A 23,430-nucleotide genomic window follows, 5' to 3' on the forward strand; every position below is an offset into this window, starting at 1 on the left:
ATTAATTTTATTTTTCTAGCTGTTTTAAATAACTATTAAACTTAAGAGGTATTATACTAAATATCTATCAAAATAAAATAATAATTAAAATAAAATTATTTTTTTAAAACATATATATAATTATAATAAAAAATACATTTATCAATAATTAATATAAGTAAATTGTGAGTATATCTAAAAAATATCTTTGCATATATTGAAATTTTGACAGGGTGCATGTGTAAGCCGACATATATTAATTATATATCAAATCAACGATAAATTTCTACATAGAAATAAGTTATGAATTCGCTACCAATATGACCATTCTTCAACAATTAGAAATTGACAAAGAAAATAACACAGGAGTGGACACATGCAATTCGATAGGCTCACCCAACCTGACCCATTAAGGTTTCGAAAATTTAAAGAATCATATAAATAATTGATAGCTATTATTATTATTATCATTATTATTAAAAATTAAAAGAGGTAATTAAATGATAGTAATACTAGTGATGAGATCCAACTTCATTTCTTCTGCACATTGAACAAGTCTTTGTGAATTGTTTTATCTACATTATTGATAATGGTATCTATCTTCTCTGTGTCAACAAGAAAAATTTATAAATAGTTATATTTATTGATAAAAGGTATTTCAGCTATTTAGTTATTAAATTATAATTATAAAGATAATGTATATTATGTAACAGATTAAAAATGAAAAATATGCTGTGAAAATTAGTGAGAGGAGCATATCTTTTGTTTAGATATGAAAACAAAAACGTGAAAAATATAAAATGTGATTTTGTGTATAAAACGTGCAAAACTCAACTGGCGAGACACATCGTTGGTTAAACGAAAGATAAGCGTACCGTACCATACCATTGGTTACGGTTACGGTTGTACATAGAGCTTTTTATGCCCAAACTGTCTGAACAAAGCCCAAAGACGAGAGAGTTGAGCTTAGGCTTAAGCCGAGCCGAGCCGAGCTGATGAAAGCGAAGGGAACGCTAAACGAAGAGATAACCATTCAGCTTTTTCTTTTCACTTTTTAAAACCCTTCTTTGTTTGGGTCAGAAGAAGCCCTTCCATACTTCTCTCTATTTTCAAAATTCCAAAGCAAAGTTGAATCGCGTGGCATGCTATTATTTTACTTTACTTTTACATTTTTCTATTTTATAAGACCAAAAGATTTGGCTTTTGCAAATTAGCAATCCAAAATTCTTATGGGATGGTTTTACAAATGAAGCAGTGGGACTTGTAAGTTTAAAAAAATAATAATAATAATTTAGAAGAGATTCAAATATTAATATATTAGATTCTAAATTTATTTTTTGATATATAATGATACTTTAAATTATATTAGTTTCTCATACTGAATAAAGATTTTTATTTATTGTAACTATATTAACACTAATATAAATATTAAAATTGTTGTGACTTTAATCGTTATGTGTTGATATTGAGACTAATTCAATGAAAAAGATGGTGCAAGGAGCGGTAAAACATATGCAATTTGAGTCTTGAAAAAAAAAGAATCAAAAGGGTGAGGTTTGAAATGAAATTTTTTTAATTGTTTATTCTTGTGGTTATAGATTTCTTATATTTTAAAGTATAATAATAATTTAAAATATTTTAAGTATTTTTTTAATTAATTAAATTTTATTAGTATAATAAATATAAAATATAATTTAAAGATAAGTCATCGTCATTGGCTTCTCAATACTTATTAGTTTAAGGCTCTAGTTATACGTAAGAAAATATTAAAAATAAAACTTCAAATTGAAATCACTTGAATATTATATTTGAAAAAAATAATAAAGTATGATATCGCATATGAAATTCCGGAACTAAGAGCTAAATTTATTAAAGAGAATTTAAAGCTTAAGATTTATTTTGTAATTAGACTTAAAAGAAAATATTAGATATCTTATTTGATTTTATATTTGGTCCTTTCATTTATTTAGTTCAACTTTTAATTAAAAAGACCTATTTTATTATCTATATTTTTGGTTGATTTCAGCTTATAAAATAATCATGCTTCTATTGGCTTAGTTTATATGCTTTCTCAATTTAAATAGTGAGTCATTTGATATGGAATAAGTATAGAGAAGAAATTGAGATTATTAATGGATTTAAAGTTTATTTTCAATAAAAAATATTTATTGAATTTTTATGATATATACGAATTTATATTTATTATGATATTATTATATTTTAAGACATTTGAAGAGTCGAATACATTTATGTCTTATGAGAAATTAAATTATATAACAAAAAAAATTATTTCTAATTTTCAAAAAGTAAATTTCTTAAAATTTAATATTTTTAAAAATATAGTTTTAAAAAATTAGATTAATGAATTATATATCAAACAAAGCATAAAAATTAAAATAAGACTGTCTTTATATTTATAGAAAAAAAATTATTTAGATTTAATTTATATGTCATAACAAATAAAAAATAAAAAATAATATAAGTATTTTTTAGTTGAATATTAACTGACTAATATAAAATTAATAAGTATATACTAATTATCTATAAAGAATTTTCTTTATCAAAAAACTAAGAAAACAGGTGGCACGGTTTTCTTGTGATGATTTTCATTGCTATAGTTGAAAGGATGGAACAGGATATCTTTAGGGTAGGGCAGCATGTAGTAAGGTCGTTCATACGGATCGTCCGAATATAATAATATAATATCAGAAGCTGCAGCCCATTTAGGTCCAATAGGAACGTGATGGAAAGGACGGGCCCACAAACCCCACCATCGGAATTAGCTCTTACGAGAACAAGAGACGATGGGACAATCTGTGCCCAACATAACTTGTCTTCTCTCTTTCGTCCCATTATATTTAGCCACGTGTCAGAATGAGTGCATCTTCCAAAGAAGTGGTGGTATCCTTTCCTTTTCATTAATGGAGAAAGCTTCAATAGATCACTTTCACTTTTCTTTTGAGCCAATGGGAAAAGCTTTATCACTTGGTCATCAAATTTCTGACAATTCACCATTTCCTTTTCTTCTTCTCTTTTTTTTTTTTTTAAATAAAATCTTTAATAATCTTTTTTTTTTTCTTTCTGTTCCCACTGGTTGTGGAAATTATTGAACCCTGAAGAAGAAGAAGAAGAAGACTAATCAAGATAATATCCGACATATCATAATAGCAAAGAAATTTTGATCAACTATACTTAGAAATCCAGCTCAACTAGAGCTTGGATTTTTTTTAATCTCATTAATAATAGGTGTGCTTCTAAAGTATTTCAATGAGCAATTAATGTTATCTTTTACTTCTTCTTTTTTATAGCTTTCAAATTTCTATTATCTCAAATTGATTATATGTCTTATTTCACATAAATAATTTTAAGAAATGGACTTGTAAAAAGTTAAAATTTTAAAATATTATGTTTTAGAAACTACAAACTAAAAAAATATATGATTTAGAAGTTTGATGTAGCTGATTATAATTTCTCATTCAACAGCTATATTAAAACGTTTGCTAAAAATTTAAAAAATAATAGCTGATAGTTAATTTAGTCCTAATCAGTTGCTGATTATATCAGTTTTGTTTTAGAAATTTCTTTTATCAGTTGATAACTGATTTGATTTGTTTATTTATTTAGACACTATAATCTTCATTAAAACTTATTAATAATAACTTACTTTAAATTAGTTTCATATAATTAAATTTTATATTATATAATAAATAATTATAATCTTGAAATTATTTTTACTAGTCAAATAATTATAATATTTATAATTATAGTATTTGAAATTATAAACTTTTATTAGCAGAATTTAAATTTAAATTTTTACTTTTTAAAGTAATTTCTATAAATATTTTTAATAATAACTATAATTAAGCTAAATAACATTAATTATAAATTTTTAATTATTATAAGTTATTTTTATTAATTTATATTATTAATATAATATAATAAAATAAAATATATTTAACGATAAATTATAACTTCGATGGTCATTTAATATGCTAACAACAACTGCTAATAAAATTTTGTCAAACAGTTTAATTTATCAGACATAAGCTATTAGCTACTAGCTACCAGCTGCATTGATAAGCTAAATCAAACAATCCTTAAAAGTGCTTGATATATAATTTTAGTTTCTAAAAAATAGAAATTTTTATTACTTTATTGTACATTTTAAAAGACAATAGCACTCATAATGAAATTAGTATTAGCTTTTATAAAATATTTAAGCGAGGGTGTTTTAGTCAATTAAAGTCTACTTAACTAAGAAAGTTTTAATTACCTAGTCCTCCCAAGTAAGTTACTTCCTCTACATAAAGAAAGTTAATTTATTTACCTGTAAGAAAGTTTTTCTTTTTATTATGCAATCCAAATACAACTAAAATTTATACTTTTCGGAAGTGCTACTTCATTTCTTTACTTGCTCCATACCAAACGATTATTTTATATAGTTAAAAATAATAATATGATATTAAAGTTTATAAGAGTGAGTTAGATTTAAGTTAAATAGGATTTACAACAGTATATATTATATTTTATTATTAAAAATTAAAAATTATACAAAATTAAAAATTATTTTATAATATTATTTATAGAGAAGAGTATATTTATTACTTATTTATTTGGAACCACAATAATTATTTTCAAAGAAGTTTGAATAATATTTTATATGTATATTTATGTGTGAAATATATTTAATTATTTAAAAATAAAAAATATTTATTTTTTTATCTTTGTCAAGCATGATGTTAGCCACACTCATCCTATTTATAGGAGAAAATGCTAAATATTGTACTTTTTTTAATCTCATCTCTTCATAACTTGCAATGATATATAACATTTCTATAAAATTATTTTTAATTTTATATATTAAAAAATAATTTTATAAAAATATTAAATAATACATCGAATGGATAAAAAATAAAAAAAAAAGAATAGACCGTGTAGAATTACTAATTTATAAATGGATAAAGTGTTATTGCAATCAAAGTAAGTTGAGAAAGAGTACCCAATAGGTTGGATGTTTTTGTCATCCAATGCTTAGATATGCACGGATCTTACAAAAATTTATATGAAACCTAATTCGTAATAGGACTTCAAAGAAAAGTCGCTTCTTAATCGGCACGAGGCAAATGCGAATTGAACTTTGAAAGAGACAGACTTTATAAAAAACCGAATTAAGCCGAGCCAAGCCGAGCTAAGCTTGTGCTAGTAAAAGATGTTTGTCGCTACGTGACTGCTCCATCCAAAAGCATCCTCCACCAACAACGTCCAAATCGCTGATGCCAGGGAACACAAACCCCCCTGTATATAATATATATAAAGCTCCATATCTCTGTGTGCTCTCCACGTGGTATTTTCTCATTGGCCCTTCACATTAAAACATCACTGCACTTCCTCTCTTCTTTTCTCCTCTCTTTTCCTTTTCCTTTTTCCTCACATTTAATTTTTTTCTCCACCATTTTTAAAACCCTTGCCGGAATATCTTCGACGGAGCACCTACCTCCAGTAATCTCCAAAAGAAAAGGAAAGAAACAAAAGGATAAGAGTTAATTATATAAATATAAGCTTAAACGATCAGGACGTCGTTTTCGAGCTTCAGTGTTTTGAAATTATTTTATATATATTTATTATTTTTAGCGTCGACTGTAAGTAGGTGCTTTTGCTTCATCTTTTTAGGGTTTCGTGTTTGATAAACTTCATCGAAGGCTTTCAGCTGAAGCGAAATTCTGACAAAGTTTCTTCAGTGAAGGAAAAGCTTTGTCTATTCATTTCAAATTATAGTCAGATTAATCGGCGAGTAATTTTATACCGAAAGCAAAGGCTTTTGTAGTATTTAGGAGTAGAAAATTAAAGGAAAATGCTGACTGATTGATTATTAGTTGACCTTGTAGAGAAAATGATTTTGATCGTGGAAATATAGACACAAAAAGAAAGGAAAGGAAAAAGAAAAAAAGAAATGAGGAATTCATGTATAATTTGAAGGTGCGAGTTTGTTTGCAACATGAGTTGCAGCAGCGACAACAGCAACAGAGGAAGAGAAAATGAAGAGCAGTCCGTTGAGGTACAAACAGTAATCACTCAAAACGGTTCCTTAACGGCGCCGCATCAACTATCAATCGATGAAAATCTTCTCGTCGACCCTAAATTATTATTTATCGGCTCCAAAATTGGCGAAGGAGCCCATGGCAAAGTTTATCAGGGAAGGTTAGTAGTGTCTTTTTTTTTTTTTATAAATTCTTTTAACACTTAAAATTTAAGGTAAATATTGTTGTAATATGAACGCCTATTGGATTTACGATTGAGATTCTTGGACCTCATTGGCATGTAAAACTATATTGTATATATTAATTTTTCTTTTCTTCTTTAAAATTAAGTTTAGTCGTGTTATAAACTATTATTACTAGATCCTGTTCTATTGAATAAAATGTGCAGTTGTTCGCAATATTTCTGGCAGCTAGTATTTCCTTGTTATATAGGCGTAGTCGAATTAATTTTTCCAGGTATGGTGATCGAATCGTTGCTGTTAAAGTACTTAACCGAGGGAGCACTTGTGAAGAAAGAGCTGCATTGGAGAATCGTTTTGCTCGTGAAGTTAACATGATGTCTCGTGTTAAACATGACAATCTTGTCAAGGTGAGTCTGGTGCAAGTAACTGTCTGACACTTGATTATTGCTATTGGATAATTGCTTCTTGTCATCGGTTCATTCTTTTTTTTAACTTGGCATACTAAACATGTCTTGGCTTTGCAGTTTATTGGAGCTTGCAAGGAGCCACTTATGGTGATAGTAACTGAGCTTTTACCAGGGATGTCTCTTCGTAAGTATTTGATTGGTATTAGACCAAACCAACCAGACCTTCGCCTGGCCTTAAATTTCGCCCTTGATATTGCTCGAGCTATGGACTGTCTGCATGCTAATGGGATTATACACAGAGATCTTAAACCAGGTACTTGTAGAACATGCTGATGAAATTTCTATTCTTTTAGTCTTTATCGTGTTCAAATCCAAAGTTTATACTTTTGGTTTAGCTGGTTCTTATGAGGGGACAATACGTGGTGGATCAATACTTCAAGCTAGGGGGATTGGAATATGCAGGTGAGGGAGATCACTTGGGCACAGATGGGTTGTGGGCCCAACTGACTACCCCCATCTCTGCCACCAAAGATTTATAGACTTTTAACCTCTGTCTACCTCTTCACTCTCATCAAAGAGAGCCTATTTGCAGACCTCTGACTTTGCATATGACTCTGCGACTGCATAGTCACTGAAGTTAACTGGATCTAATACTGATAATTCTTGGCAAATAGGTCATACTTGTGCAATTGTTATGTTATTGTATGCATAATCTAATAAATCATTAACACAGATAAATTAAGTTCCTGTCTAAATATATACTTCTTTGCTGTTTGAGTCTGGCTGGGAAGTAATAATTTGCATACAGTGTACATTTGATTAAATCACTGCTATTGATAAAGAGACTAAATTCAATTTCCTGGATGTTGTAAGGCATCCTATGTATTTGACAATTATGTCTCTAATGCTTTCACCAATGATATCTAAAAAGCTTACCTGTTAATGCAGATAATCTGTTGCTTACGGCAAATCAGAAGTCTGTGAAGCTTGCAGATTTTGGTCTTGCAAGAGAAGAAACCGTGACAGAGATGATGACTGCAGAAACTGGGACTTACCGCTGGATGGCTCCTGAGGTTTGTGCCTTCTTGCTTGCATAGTTTGATTCTCCTGGCTTGATATGATCTGATGTGAGTGATGCAAGATGTCTATGGTGCGTTAGATACATCTCTAGAAATGTTATGGTTCAAAAGCCATGTCAACCATGCAACTTGTGAACAAATAGGAATTAATATCTGTTAACTGACAGAATATTTTGCCAAATGGTCCTTTTCCTCTTCTATTTTGGCAAGATGTCATCATTTGGTTTATGCTTTGGTAGTCCTTGTGGGAAACTGAATGGACAAGTTCTTTGCCAAAGTTTTACTTTTGAAAACTTGTGTATTTTTCTTTTCTTATTTGCCATTCAGTTGATTTATCTATTCTGTTATTTTTTGCCTAATGAGACCACGCGCCTCATCTTTTGTGCTGGCACAACACATCAAGGAACTAACTTGGTAACAGAGTTGCAATATTGATGTCCTTTAATTTCAATTGAGTTGCGAGTGTTAAATTGCTCGGTGGTCTAATTTAATTTGAGCACTGTTTTTCATCAATTTTAATTTTTTTTCATTCTGTAAGGTACACCTTTTGTTTTTTTAGCTGCATCATTGGCTCTTATATTGACAATGGCTTTGCAGTTGTACAGCACAGTGACATTGCGGCAGGGGGAGAAGAAACATTACAATAACAAGGTTGATGTCTACAGCTTTGGTATTGTCTTATGGGAGTTGCTGACCAATCGCTTACCATTTGAAGGCATGTCAAATTTGCAGGCCGCTTATGCAGCTGCTTTTAAGGTGAAAACTGAAAATAAAATAACCACTTGGTCCTGATATATTTTTATTTTCCAGCCAATTAGTATAAAATTGTCAGATGGTAAGATCATTGGGCGCAATGCAGTTTTTTAATTTGTGCTCTCTCCGTTTTGCTGTTAAAGAATTCTTTTGTTGTAGCTAAATTCTATAGTTGCTAACCTCTCGACTTGTTGTCATTGAGAATGCAGCAAGAGAGGCCCAGTCTTCCTGAGGACACATCCCCTGATCTTGCATTTATCATTCAGTCATGTTGGGTTGAAGATCCTAACTTAAGGCCCAGCTTCAGCCAGATTATCCGCATGCTTAATGCATTCCTTTTCACCCTCTCACCACCATCAACATCAGTGCCAGAATCTAGTACCCATGAGGCAGCAGCGTCTAGTAATGGTACCATGTCCGAGTTTTCTGCTCGTGCAAGAGGGAAGTTTGCTTTCCTTCGCCAACTGTTCACTGCTAAACGGGCTAGGAACTCTTAATGAGTGGGTAAACTTTTTGGAATATTTTCTTTTTGTTGCAGCTCAAGAAACATATGCTGTCATAGAGATATACTTTCGATGAATTTAGTTAATTGACTAGATGATGACAGTTAAGAAAGGAAGAAAATGTTGAAAAAAATTATGTTCATGAGGAAACTTATCTAGTAAATAAAAAGAGTAGATGACTATTTACATTCAATTGACCTTGTTGTACAGTAGATACGTGGATTTAGAGATATGTCCATATTGTATCTTTTATTTATAGACTCCACGGATAGTAACCCTGATGCAACTTGGAACTCTATTTTCAGTTTTATAATTGGTAGTGAAGAAATCACTTTACTAGTAATATTGCATAATGTGTTGAATGGTCATGCTAAGCTCTTATTGAATGTGCATTATCACATGGCATCTGATGAAATGAAAATTGGATTCATGTAATAAGAGAAAAGTTCCCCATTTAGCCTGAAAAGAGTTATGCCATGTATTCGCTAATTTCCCGTATGTTGTAGTACGGATATGCAAGTTAATGACTTGCATGCTTCTGTTTTGTTTACAAGATTAAGTAAGCTGTGGACAGAAGTACTTATACATATATATCATAGTTGAATTTGCTTTTATGTCTTATATAGTAGCTGTTACCAGGAAATTATTTGGATGGTGATATGGAACTATGCAGATCGAAATACAGCATTGCTTCTACTAGAGTGCGCAGCTGTTGTTGAATTTTGATGGGCAGCAAATTGGCTGATAACAACCCAGTAGAAAAACTGGGTTGCCTGTACATTAACCTTTCCACAACTTAGTACATATTTTGAATATTTTTTTTGACGCTTTAAATGGTGAAAAGAGCATTGAATATCTCTTCTGTTCGGCGTATTGCTTCCTGTATATTGCCTTCTACGCAATTAAAGGATGCGTGGCTTTGGGACAGACGTTTTCTGTTGTGTCCTTTGCCAATGGAGTTGTGGGTAATTTTAATGAAATGAGACCTGATCTGGGTTCACGCCACAACGTGGACTTGTATGTGGGTGGCTGAAACTTGCTGTTCTTGTAAGGTTCACAGCTAAATTGCAATTACCATCGGCTTTTTCTTCACTATCTGCTTAGTTTGTAACATTTAAGGCGAGACCTCTTTAACGCTAATGCAAATGGAAAAGAAAAAGAAAGACTGAAGTCGATTTTTTATCGTATACTGCCCTGTAGGGTGGAAATTTTTTGGAAAGTGTTTTGATAGTTGGGATTAGGATTAACTTAAGCTACACGAGAATGGTGCCATATGCCCAGATAAATGAATCGCCAAGTTGGTTTCATAATCCTAATCCTAAAAGCATCACCGTCCATATGTGTCCACAATAAAGAGTGGGCAGGGCCTTCACTTCATCAATGCAAAGACGACAAATCTTTACAATTACAACAATTCTCTTTAATGCACAACCTCCATAAATTTCAAAGCTTGCTGTGATTATTACCACAAGGAATCCCTTAAGGCTCTTTAGTGCACCTAGAGATTGACCTCCTATTAAAAATAAACATCATATAAACTTTGACTTGGTATAGCAAATTATATAAGTTGTATTTGTATTATATTGTGCGAGTAATTTAACAAGTAAAATGGGATGGGAGAGGAGAGGAGAGAACAAGTCCAAGTCTCCAAAAGAACATCACCAAGGAAGGCATTTTACTGGTTTTGCCTCGTCAGTCCCGAGTATTCTTGGATAAAATTTTTAGATAAAAAGGCTGTTTCTCATCTTGTAGCGAAAGTAAAATAAAAATAAAGTCACTGTAGAATGCAGCACATTTACTATGTAGGGCGCCTAAGCATGTAATTCTCAACTGAGAGATAGAACGGTCTTAAACTAGTAAGGAAATGATGTTCAAGGAAAAAAAAGAAAAAGAAAAAAACTGGTCTGGACACGGGAGATGGGGAAAGCTACAGGGGAACTTAACCAGGAAATTTGAATGGGATTGGACTAGAAAATTCATTTCACCAGCTTACAGCAAAACATAATTCCCACCAATATACCCCTGCATTCACTTTTCAATAATGAATGGAAAAGATATCCAAGTTGACAAAAAGTTGCTGATTACAAAGATGGGGGGCTAATTTTTAAATTTAAATGGTGCACTTACTGCTACTTTCATCTCTTATTTTATTTCTTCATTCTTTTCCGCTAAAGAAAGCAAAAGGTCAGTGGGTGTCTAAATTTACATTATGCATACTTTGGTTAATCCTCGCAGTTCCATCTTGACTGCTACTATAATATATATCTATAGTGAGCTATGAAGGACAAAAGGTGCAGTCCCACTAGTGTCCCCCGCAGGCTGGCAGCTGACAAGGTTTCTGCTGAGAAAATTGGAACCATGCTTCAGCAAAATGTCTTCCTTGCCTGTTCTATATATATCTATATAATATATGTATTTGTGAGGTGAAATTGCCATGCCATACCTCTGAAATGGGTGCATGTGTGCAATGACATGCCTTGCTGCTGTTAGTGGGGAGATGCTTGTGTGTATCAGTATGGCAATTGTACGGTCTTAAATGAGTTATCAGATTAGAGGGTCGTCACTATTACACAGCGTCGTGTAATGGGAGAGATCCATTACTTTATCCATCTACTCCTACTGTGTCTATAGGTAGAAGATAAATGATTGAACAAGAAGAGTGCTGAACTTCTACGCCTAGCCCAGTGGTACACCCAGCCCTACACATGCCAAACTACAGAGCCAATTCATTTGAAAACCTCCTGCCCTTTCAAGTTTTTCTCATTTTACTTTTTTCAATTAATTAAGATTAGTACTACTGAGCCAAAACTCATTAATCATGCCATTCTATTGAATTGCATTCTACTAATAATTATTATGTTAACTATCCTTCTTTCCTGTTTATTACAAAGAGAAAAAGAAACGGTTTAATTTTTTAATGTCATGAAGGAAAAGAATTCAGCTAAGCTATCTTTTTCTTTATTATATAGTAGAACCTCGATAAATTAATATTCAATAAATTAATAATCTTGATTAAATAATAATTCTTTTCGGTCCCAACTTGGGTCAATGGGATAAAATAATAATTTCGTTAAATTTATAAGATAATAATTTTTAAAAAATTTCTTAAAATCCATTGAAAATATAAAATAATAATTCATTAAATATATATGAAAATTATATATACTGTAAATTCATAAAATAAAACACTTTCTAGATAAATTCTATTTTTAAATTTTATTTTTTCCTAAAATATGTACATATAGTCAATTATTTCTTCTTTGCAAGCAAACTAAATTCAATTTCATCTTTAACTTTTTGCAAAGCGTAGACCACATATGGTATATTTTTCTCATGTTGAAACAAATAATTTTTCAAGGTCTTTACCAGAAGAGTCTCTTTTGGAGAAACATGGGGTAAAACATTACTATTATCTAGATCTTGATCGTCATTAGTTGGCACACCCATTACTCCTTCAATAATTTCTTTATCTGTTGGTGATTCTATTAAAGCTTCATTTTCACTAGGATAATTCAAAATCTGCTCAATGTTTATGACATTTCTATAGTGCAGATTAGAAATAACTTCTTCAAGTCCATGAATCTCTTCACCATCACAAATTTCTTATTCTAGAGGCATATACCTTCATCGGATTGAATTTTGTAATGTTTGAAACAATTTGCAATAGTTGTTGTCTTCACATCAATATTCCAAGCAACATTAATAAAATTGATAGCATCTAGCATATTATTTTTTTCAGGATTTATTGCTTCCATCTCATAGCCTTCCAAAATGCTAGAATAAAAATGATGCTGATAATAAACCTTAAGTCTTCGAATAATTCCACCATCACATGGTTTGAATTTTTGATGTTGTATTTGGAGGCAAAAAGAATAATTCAATATTTTTCAAGGCTTCGATGACCTTGGATGGGCTGGAGAATTGTATATGATAAGCAATACATTTCTACCGGTTATTCTAGTGTCATACTAACGAACAAATTCTTAAAAAAGTAATCCAGTTATTCATGCTTTCTTGTTGGCTCGATAATGACCATTAAGATTGCCAATATTCACATTTTTAAAGCATCTAGGATTAACAAACTTACTAATAATCCACAAAGGTACTTTATCTGAACCATTCCCATTGCAATAAACAGCAACAATAAGTCTTTCCTTGTCCTTTTTTCGTCCTTTTAATTGCTTTGTAGTTAGTAAATGATCACCTTGCAAATGATAAAATAATCACGTTTCATCCATATTATAAATATCATTCCAATGAACCTTGTCCAATTTAGCTTGAATTTTAAGTAAAGCATTTTCAATATTCTCCATGACAATTGAACCACTTTCACCAAACTTTCTATAAGACTTAATCCCATGTCTCATCTTGAACCGCTCTAGCCAACAACTTAATAAGTTAAAGTCTGGATCTGCATCACCATATATTTTATGTAGAAACTTTTTTGCTTTAGTTTGAATCATTTCTCCGGTTATATTCATTTTCTCTTAATATTGGAGAAACCACTCATACAATACATTTTCTAATTCGGCTATTTGGTTGATCTGTGCCTTTTAACATTGCTATTTGTTATCTCTTTTGATAAATATTTTGCTGACCTTTTGAGAGTATTTGATATTGTTTCTTGGTTGAGGGAGAGGCCAAACTTTTGTTGCACCCATTGTTGCAAATCTTTTTTACTTGAAGAGGGATGCTCATTTTTATACTCACATAATATTTTTCACACCTCATCTGTTAATGTAGATTTTTTTACACCTTTCAAATGCGAAGCCATGGAGAAGATATATATATAAATTTTTATATTTTGATATATGAAATTAAAGTGTATATTTCTATTTATAAATATTTTATTGTGCACTTGAAACACCTTATATTCTAATATATGTACATGTATGCATTGCATTTTAGACCACATTATTCCCAATATTAGCTCTGATACAATGTACCATCGTCCATCATGCATATAAAATATCAAAGATCATTTCTAAATTCTTTAATTTCTTCATTAATTTTATATAAATTTAATAAAAAATGATGTATAAAATATTAACTATTCTCTAAAATAATAAAATATTAATTTATCGATAAAATAATAACATCTATAAGATAATAATTTTTTCTGGCCTCAAGGTTATTATTTTATAGATGTTTTATTGTAATTTGATTGCTCTATCGCTGTCTACTAAACGAGGGTTAGAGCGAGCGAGTGAAGTCTTCAATTTAGTGGCTTTCCCTCTTTTTCCTCGCCCTATTCTTTCATTTCCAGACTCAGAGCCTCTTGCGCTGAAGCAGCCACATCTCATTTAGCTGTCCTACTCTCGTCTCCGCAGACACCGGAATGGGTCGGAAATAAACCGGCAAAAAGCATAAGGGCTTTAAAGATCAATGCGGTACAATACACTTGTAATTCATTAGTCATTCCATACTCTCCAAATCTGAAAAAAAAAAAATCCAAAGTTATTTGTAGTTCTTGAAAACCCATTATTGAGTTGTCATAATTAATTTGTAATGGAACAACTTATCATATTATAAACACCTGAAATGAGAAACCTACATTGCCAATAAAAAATTATTTTTTTTAATTTTAAAGACTATCCAGGAAACAATAACTTGAATTTTGCTTTAATTTTTTCCTTAAACAAAAACTTAATACTGTTTAGCTTGTGCAATTTGGTAGTAGAAAAACCCTATGCACTAAAAATGGTTAAGCACAACAAAGAATACAAAAGATCGAAAAAGTCCCAGCCTATCAGGAATAAGTAACGTTTAAGATAGTTAAAAAAAAAAGTAACGTATTAACATAAGTAAAAGCTTTTGGCTATAAAATATATAATTTAGTAAATTAATACATAGCAGAGGTACGCTTATGTAAAAAATTTAATATAATTATTCATTTATCCACAAGTTATATAATAATTATTATTATTTTAAATTATAAATCATAATATAAAATAAGCTTTTATTAATAAAAAAATTAATATTTTATAATTTTTAACTATATTGATAATAATAATCATAATACTTAAAATATATTAAATTAATATTATATTAATTATTTGATTTTTAATATTTTATTTATATAATAATATGAAAATGATTATAGAACTATTCATTTATTAATTTATTAATTTTATAAATTTAATATTATAAATATAATTAATATGCTATTTCATAAAATTAAAACTATTATTTAATTAAAAAGAATCATTCACTAATATATTAATTATATAATAAACATGAAGATGTACATGAGCATAATGTATTATGCATATGTCAAAAATAAAAATACATCAAAGAAATTTTATATTTAACTTGTTAATTATATATGATCAAATTAAAACTAAAATGTTGTTTTTAGGACTATAAATTATTATATAATTAAAAATTAATTATTAATTATTTAATATTAAAGATATAAATAATATATATTTTTAAGATTATAATTATTATTTAATTACTAAAATAATTTATTAATTAATAAATCAATTATACAATTAATATAAAAAGTACATATTAATATAAATATATCTCAAAATAGTTATACATAAAAAAAATTATATGTGTTAAAATAAAAATAATGACACAAATATATATAAAATAGGACTTTATTTTAAATAGTAGATGTAATGTATTTTTAAATTCTTAAATTCTTCAATTTCATTTTAATAAAGGTTTGTTTATTTTATTAAGGGCTCAATAGAATAAATAAAATTTTTATGAAATTTTAATAATACAATCAAAAATAAAAATATAGAAACTAAATAGACCCAATAGGATAAAACAAAAATATTCATCAACTTAATACTATATATACTAAACCCCTTATAAATTGTAATAGTATATGTATTAGTTTTGCTGTTAAGTTAATAAAAGAATGAAAGTATATTCTAATTGATTGAAACAGAAAACGATAATAGTGATTTTTCTTCTAATAATTATCATATTCCACTAGTTAGTGTTTCAATTTATTTTACTAACTCTTTAGTTTGAAATAAAATATTAATTCACTCCTCCATTAACTTTTCCATTACAAGATTATTTCATATTTGCATATTCATATTTTGTAAGTTATAACTTAAATCCTTCAATTTAATAACTACATATTTTTCTAATAACATACTCAATTAATTATACCTTTAAGTTTATAATTTAATTGATTACATATATTTATAGGATATAAATAAGTAATGATTATATTAACACGTATAAAAATAGAAAGTGAAAAAATAATGACTAAAATAATTATTTATCTAACTTTAAAAAAAATAAATTTACTATCATAAAATATTATAATAAATATAATGAAATAAATTTAAAATACGCCTTTCTATACGCTATAACCACAACTTTATGGATTTCCAGCCTAAACAAGCTTAAGTTAAGGATTTGAAAAAAGAAAAAATCAAAGTAGTGATTTACATACTCTAAAAATACGTTACTATTTTTAAATTATTAATAATATCAAAGATATAATATTTAAATTTGAACTTTGATAATGAAAATAATTATTTAATTTGGAACAATGGGTTTAGAATTTAAAACTTCATTATATTATATAAAAGTGTGGCTAGTGGGTAGTGAGTAGACTTTACCAGAAAACTTGAAAACACAGTGGATATCTTGAAGGGCGAGTCCCATTGCTTTCCTTTTTCCTTCCTTCCACCTTTGACCTATTTCATTACCGTTGGATGAGACTACAAATCTACACGTCACAATCCTAAAGAATTCAATGGTCAGTTTCTAAGCCAAACCAACACGCTAACATCCTTTAATTCTTCGCGTTTCCTCTTTATAGAATACCCCCTCAACAAAAATATACGTAATAAAGACTCCAAGTCAATGCCTTCATAACAAAAACAAAAATAAAATAAAAGTAAAAACAGTAGACTCAAGAGTTTAGAAACAAAACAAACTATTTTACCAATTGAGAAAAGCAAAAAGTAGAAAAAAGGATAATCTTCAATTCGATTCAAGATCTAGAGAAAGATGCAGCGGAGTCTATAATCTAACTACTGCTTTTTCCCAAATTCAGCTTCTCCTTCTTCTTCTTCTTCTCTTTCTTCTTGTCATCGATTTCCGATTCAAGAATCTTCCTCGAAGACCTTTTCATTTTTAACAGTTAACTCTATCTCTGTTTTTACGGAGAAAGATGTGATTTTGAGATATGGGTTTTGATATTATAAGATGCTAATGTATTGGGCTCTCTTCATGTTTGGGAGAAAATAAAGTATGAACAATTTATCCAATTGAAAAAGAATTTGCAAATGAAGAAGTAAATTTAGGGAATTTGGAAAGTTTGGAATTTCTTTTTCTTCTGTTGGGTGATGAGAAAATGGGAGAGAATGCAATTGGAAATGCGGCGGCTATGCATACAGCAATGAATTCAGTGCAGGCATTAGGAAGAGGATTTGATGTGAACTTTGATACGAGGTTGTTGTATTGTAAAGGAGTAACTGGGTCTAGAGTTGTCCAGATTGATGAGGAGCATACTAGGAATCTTTATTTGTATGATGAGATTGAGTTGCCTAATATTTCAAGAGATATCAATAAGTCTCTTGATTCTCAGGGTAGACAGAGTTATGGTGTTTGTACCTTTTTTGAGGTATGATACGCTTGTTACCTATTCCATTCTATATATGTTCTTATCTATCGTCTTGTTTTTTATGTTTTTTCTTATGGCTCGTTTAATCTGGGTTTTTAATTTTTCTTTTGTGGCTCAGTTATGGTAATGTGTTTTGCGGATTTGGTGCCTGAAATAGTGTCCTAGATGTTCATTTTAGGATTAAATGTGAGAGGATGTATTTTAATGGAAGATGAAGATTCTTTGTTCTTTATATAGAGTTTAATCTTTAGACGTTCAAAGGTGTCTGTTTTGAACATATACATAACTACAATTGATGAACGGGCTCAGTCAAGCATCTGCAGGTTCTTGAGCTTGACGCTTGATACATTTAGCTAATCGTGCTTAATGTAGAACATTCGAACTTGGAACAAGCACAAACTACAGTCATACTTGATTTTCTATCCACTCAACATGCCAAAACTAGGCTAAGTTGGTTTGTTTTCATTGCTTTACCTTGCTTTTACATTTTGAATTGCATTGCTGAAAGGGAATTTAACTTGTCCCTTGTATTTCTCCTGCAATTTGATGTGCTTGAATCATTAGATATGCTTGTGCCTTCTTATTTCATTATTTTCTTGGGTAGTTCTCACTTGCTAATTGTTATGCTGTAGAACATGCAGCAAGTCCTTCTGTTTGATCATTTAGACTGCGTCTTGCCAAAGGCTGGAGGCTTGCAATTTTAATCATAGAGTATTAGGAATATTCGAGATTGATTGATGTGGAAAGCTGAAAACATAATTTCATGCACCAGCATTGTTACTTGACAGGTCTCAAGTTGTTTGTAATATAAATAAATAACAACGATATATGTGCTGTTACAATTGCATTACGTAGAGTTATTTTAGTTTACTTCTGGTGATGGATCACTGCAGATGGTGGAGTACTTTAATCACAAGGCTAATGTACCTGGCCATTGTCCCCTCGGTAGCTTCAATTCTGCATTTAGCTTTACTGGTTCAAAGCATATTGATGCTTCAACTACAAAGACTCTCTCACTGGATGGATTTTATATTCCGCTTGCCAAGGTCCAGCTTATGAAATCCCCATTAGTGTTGCAGGAGCATGTTAAACGGGCTGTCCCAACTAGTTGGGATCCTTCATCCTTAGCAAGGTATGGATTTGAAAATAAGTACTGGCATAATACCTTCAAAACTCTAGTTGTCCTTAATTTTGACTCTCTTTTTGACAGATTCATTGAAAATTTTGGAACACATGTTATCACTTCTGTAACTATTGGTGGTAAGGATATGATATACGTTAAACAACATCAGTCATCCCCCTTATCAACCATGGAGATTAAAAACTATGTTCAGGATATAGGAAATCAGAGATTCTGTGACACAGAGAGTCATACTAGTTCAGGTCCTATGAGACCCAAGGATAAGGCTAGTTCCAGAATGTTTTCTTTATTTCTTTTTCTCCATTAATGCTCTTTCACTTCATTTGAGCTGTTGGCTTAGGTTATCCTTAATTCTTGCAGAGTGGTGATTCTGGTATATTTAACAGCCAAGGGATATATCCACAACCCACAAGTGCTCCATATCTTACTGGAAAAGAAGTATGTACGAGCCACTGAATTTCTACTTTTAGAATCAACGCTTCACTTTTTTGGTTTTGATGATATTGTTTTTCTCTTTGTTGATTCTTTTGACACTGCTGTGGTGTTATTTTTATGAATTAAAGTAGGATACCTATTTGTAACATTAATTGCTGACTTTCTGGACCTTGTTCCGATGAATAAACATGAAGCCTTAATTATATAACATTTTCTTAAAATCATTTACTGGTGCAGGACGTCACAGTCATTTTCCGGAGAACAGGAGGAGATGATTTGGAACAAAATTACACCCGCTGGGCAAGAACCGTAAAAGCCTCTCCAGATGTCATTGAGATGACTTTTTCTCCTATTACAGATCTCCTCAATGGGACACCTGGAAAGGAGCATCTGACTCGTGCAATTGGTCTATACCTTGAATGTAAGAATCAATAGATCACTGCTTAGTTTATATTCCCTTACATGCTGCATAACTAATCTTAAAGCAGTAATTTTTTATCCTAAAATTCATGACAATTGTGCACAGACAAGCCTCAGATTGAAGAGCTTAGATATTTTCTGGAGTTTCAGATTCCTCGAGTTTGGGCTCCTGTACAAGAAAATATTCCTGGTCGCCAAAGAAAGGAACCTGTTTGCCCATCTTTACAATTTAGCATGATGGGGGCAAAGCTTTATGTCAGCCAGGAGCAGGTAGGCATTCTTTTGTGGCCTTTTCTGATGTTCTTAGCGCTTAAGTGAAAGATATATAGCTGCTCAACAGTATAAAAGAACACCATTTGAACAATAAGTTGTATACCTAAATGCTCATTATGTGCAATTATGGTTCAGGTCCTAGGGCCTGGAGTAAGCGTAGTGAGTCCAGTGAGAAGCATTCCTTCCTGGGCTATCTCATTTTTTGCAAAAAAAGTTACTCTGCAGTCTCTGCTCTTGCTTCTTCTTTCAACTGACACTTCTAGACGAAATAGATGTGCTTACAATACCAAAATAGTAATAGTGTAGGACCAAATCAGCAAACATAAGGATAACAAACAGAACTTTTTATTCCCTCTTTATCCATCTCTCTTTAGTTTTTACATTTTATTATCCAGGAGATGGACCCCCATCAAAAACTATAATTGCTTGTGAGATTTTCTATGAAGGGCTTACTTTTGGAATTCTATGATAATTTAATGGCCAGTTAGTCCAATCTGTATCATTGTTTGGGCATTTCATTATCTCAGCTGAAATCAAAATTATGCCCGTGCATTTGATGTAGAATCTGAAATTAGTGGTAGTGTTTTACTTTCTAGATTTATATATTACTTCTAAGTTTAACTATTCAACAACGTTCTACTCAGTATACATGCTCATAAAAAGGCTCATGATTCTTCAGTTCCAAGTGTTTGCTGTATACATCAAGTAACCTAAGCTAGCTTATCAAGGTAACTTGTAAACCTTTTTGAAACTTCTGTTTGATTTTGGTGTATTATTTGATGCAGATATCAGTAGGACGCAAACCTGTTACGGGCATGCGATTATCCATGGAAGGAGCCAAGCAAAATCGGCTAAGTATTCATATTCAACATTTAGCATCTCTTCCAAAAATCCTTCTTCCATATTGGGACATCCATGCTGCAATTGGAGCTCCTAAGTGGCAGGGACCTGAGGAGCAGGACAGTCGATGGTTTGAGCCAGTGAAATGGAAGAATTTCTCTCATGTAAGCACGGCACCAATTGAGGACCCTGAAAGCTTCATAGGTGATCTCTCCGGGGTCTACATAGTAACAGGAGCTCAGCTTGGAGTGTGGGATTTTGGGTCAAGAAACGTCTTATATATGAAACTTTTGTATTCAAGGCTACCTGGCTGCACTATACGAAGATCTCTATGGGATCATGCCCCAAATGACAAATTAAAGAAAGTCTATTCTGCAAATAATACCAACTCTGGTGACTCAAGTTCGAGTTCCATAGAAAATACTGTAGGCAAGAAATTGGCAAGATTTGTGGATATGTCTGAGATGACCAAAGGGCCACAAGATCCTCCAGGTCATTGGTTGGTCACTGGGGGAAAGCTTGGAGTGGAGAAAGGAAAAATTGTTTTGAGAGTAAAGTATTCTTTGCTGAATTATTAAGCTGACAGTTGAATATAGTTTGTGTGATAATGTGATAGGGTGCATCATAGAAGCTGTGTGCTTGATGCGTATGGAGTTGCTCCATACAAACCATAAGGAACAACATGGGCTGGTGGGATATATTGGATGGGGATGTGTATCTAAGGTGCTTTTTAGAGTTAGGGCTTCTCCCAGTCTCAGAGGACAATTCTGTTTATGGTTTTTCTTTTTGAACGAAGCTGTGAATTTTTGTAGAGCAAGTTGTTAAGTGATGGGAAGGAATGTAGGGTTGCCTCTTAATTCTCAATGTGCTTGTCCATATATTTATAAATATACTCAGAATTCTTTTTCTCTAAAATGCCAACTTCCCCCCTGAATTTTAGACTCAAGGACCAATTTATTCGGATTTTATCCCTCAAATCTTCTTTCAAGCTATTAAAGTGAAATAATTAAATTATATAATTAGAAAAACTGCATCAAATTATGAGAAGAGCCCACCTAAACACTTTTACTTTCTTCACCTTTTTTTCTCTTTTCCCTTTTCTCCATCTACCATTTCTTTCTTATAAAACAATTACCACCACCTAATCATGTTATTTCTAAATGGGTACCAAAATAATTGAAATCCCATGTTTATCAACATCTATTAATAACTCACCATTACCACCTCCTCCTCCATCATCCTCATTAATATTTTAAAGAAAAATGTTCTACATAGACAACTCAGACATATAATCGTTCCGAAAGTTAATTCTTTATTGGATTGTTGTTTACCTAAGTTGGTAAATTTATGGGTTTGAAGTGGAATTTGTCTCCAGCTCTGTATGAATTTTGTTTCTTAGATTACCATTGAGGTCTTTCCCTTTTCTTTTGCTACTCAAGTCTTGTTTTCCACGGTACGATGGATAATACTTTTGCTACTTATTATTATGGTAAAGGGAGTGAGGAGGCTAAAAGAGTTGTTTTATGGGATGAAAACGAAGAATAGAGACCATGTTTCTTGGAACAGCCCATCTTTACTTGTAGAAAAATTATGTCAGTTTTTTTTTAAAAAAAAAATTAGATGAAAACAGAAAATAGAATTTCGTATTTACTTATGTTATTATTTTAAAATGAAAATAGAAAATAGTTTTTTATATTTTTAGAATTATAATTAAATTTTCAGAAATTTTTGAAAGCAAGTTTAATATATTTTGAATATTTTTTATATAAGAAGTCACTTATTTCCAAATAAAAGTAATGAATTTTTACCTTATTTATTTCAAGCCTACCCTTTATAGAAAAAAAAATTTATCTAAATATTATCTAAATATTTAAAATATTATCTAAATAGAAAAAAAAAATTTATAAAGTAAATATATTTTATAAATTTATTATAAAAATAATAATAATAATTCTCTTAAAGAGCGGTAGAAAACCGTAGGAAAAGGTTTGAAGCATTGAAATTGTTTCAAGAAATAACTCGGCTGCAGTTTTTTTCTTTTGTCAATTTCTGCATGAATCCTTGTTAGAAGAAATAGAGGTACAAGAGAGAAAGCCAACATTAAAGTAATTAGCCAACACTATTATTTTCTAAAACTATACTCTTTATATATATATATATATATATATATATATATATATATATATATCACATAATTTAGAGTAGTTTAAAGTCTACTAATCTAAACCTTTGCATATAATAAAATAGTATCTTAAGAGTCTTAATATATCAATATATTCAAAGATTCAAACTCAAACCTTAAATAAATTAGAGAAGATATTTACCATCTCATTTACATGTGTCTATGATTTCTAGAGTGCATTAATTTATAGTAATGTAATTCTCTTTTAATATCTTTATGTATTTATTAAAAATTATAAATTTAATTTTATAAAATATATTAATACGTAAATTTTTATATAGAATTACATAATTTTTTTAAAAAAATTATATAAATTAATTTAAATTTTATAATTTTTATTTAGTAAATATATAAGAGTATTGAAATAAACCTATACTTTTAAAGGAGTAATTATGGGTTTGTAATTCACACGCTACTTTATGCTAAACGAGTAATTATGGGCTTGTAATTCACACGCTACTTTATGGGTACTGATTGGGTAAAGTGGTTATTTTTAGCAGGTAGATGGGCAACTAAAATCTGGATAAATTGCCCTGTCTCCAAGTTTCAGGGGTAGATTGGCATTTCAGCCTTTTTGTGGGTACTAAATATATAAC

The 23,430-nt window shown here is 30.5% G+C and overlaps 2 protein-coding genes across 4 annotated transcripts; both read left to right on the top strand.

Annotated features, from left to right (window-relative positions):
- The first annotated feature begins 1,490 nt into the window (after positions 1-1,490).
- On the top strand, positions 1,491-21,567 carry LOC8281234 (MACPF domain-containing protein CAD1). Of its 3 annotated transcripts, none has more exons than XM_048380016.1 (8): positions 1,491-1,502; positions 17,283-17,543; positions 18,437-18,675; positions 18,754-18,949; positions 19,045-19,122; positions 19,357-19,540; positions 19,646-19,809; positions 20,598-21,567. In XM_048380016.1, exons 2-8 carry the CDS (start codon positions 17,307-17,309, stop codon positions 21,228-21,230), a joined length of 1,731 nt encoding a protein of 576 aa, XP_048235973.1. In that variant the 5' UTR covers positions 1,491-1,502; positions 17,283-17,306; the 3' UTR covers positions 21,231-21,567. The 3 variants fall into 3 exon arrangements, with proteins under 3 accessions (XP_048235973.1, XP_015583127.2, XP_015583128.2); XM_015727642.2 differs by lacking the exon at positions 1,491-1,502 and adding an exon at positions 18,176-18,331 and having other exon boundaries at positions 17,410-17,543; XM_015727641.3 differs by lacking the exon at positions 1,491-1,502 and having other exon boundaries at positions 16,747-17,543.
- On the top strand, positions 5,319-9,284 carry LOC8281233 (serine/threonine-protein kinase STY13). The gene is made up of 6 exons (XM_002532819.4): positions 5,319-6,177; positions 6,474-6,606; positions 6,724-6,919; positions 7,555-7,679; positions 8,283-8,441; positions 8,648-9,284. Exons 1-6 carry the CDS (start codon positions 5,975-5,977, stop codon positions 8,933-8,935), a joined length of 1,104 nt encoding a protein of 367 aa, XP_002532865.2. The 5' UTR covers positions 5,319-5,974; the 3' UTR covers positions 8,936-9,284.
- Positions 21,568-23,430: the final 1,863 nt, after the last annotated feature.

The sequence above is a fragment of the Ricinus communis genome, chromosome 10, assembly GCF_019578655.1.
Source record: "Ricinus communis isolate WT05 ecotype wild-type chromosome 10, ASM1957865v1, whole genome shotgun sequence".
NCBI lineage: Eukaryota > Viridiplantae > Streptophyta > Magnoliopsida > Malpighiales > Euphorbiaceae > Ricinus > Ricinus communis.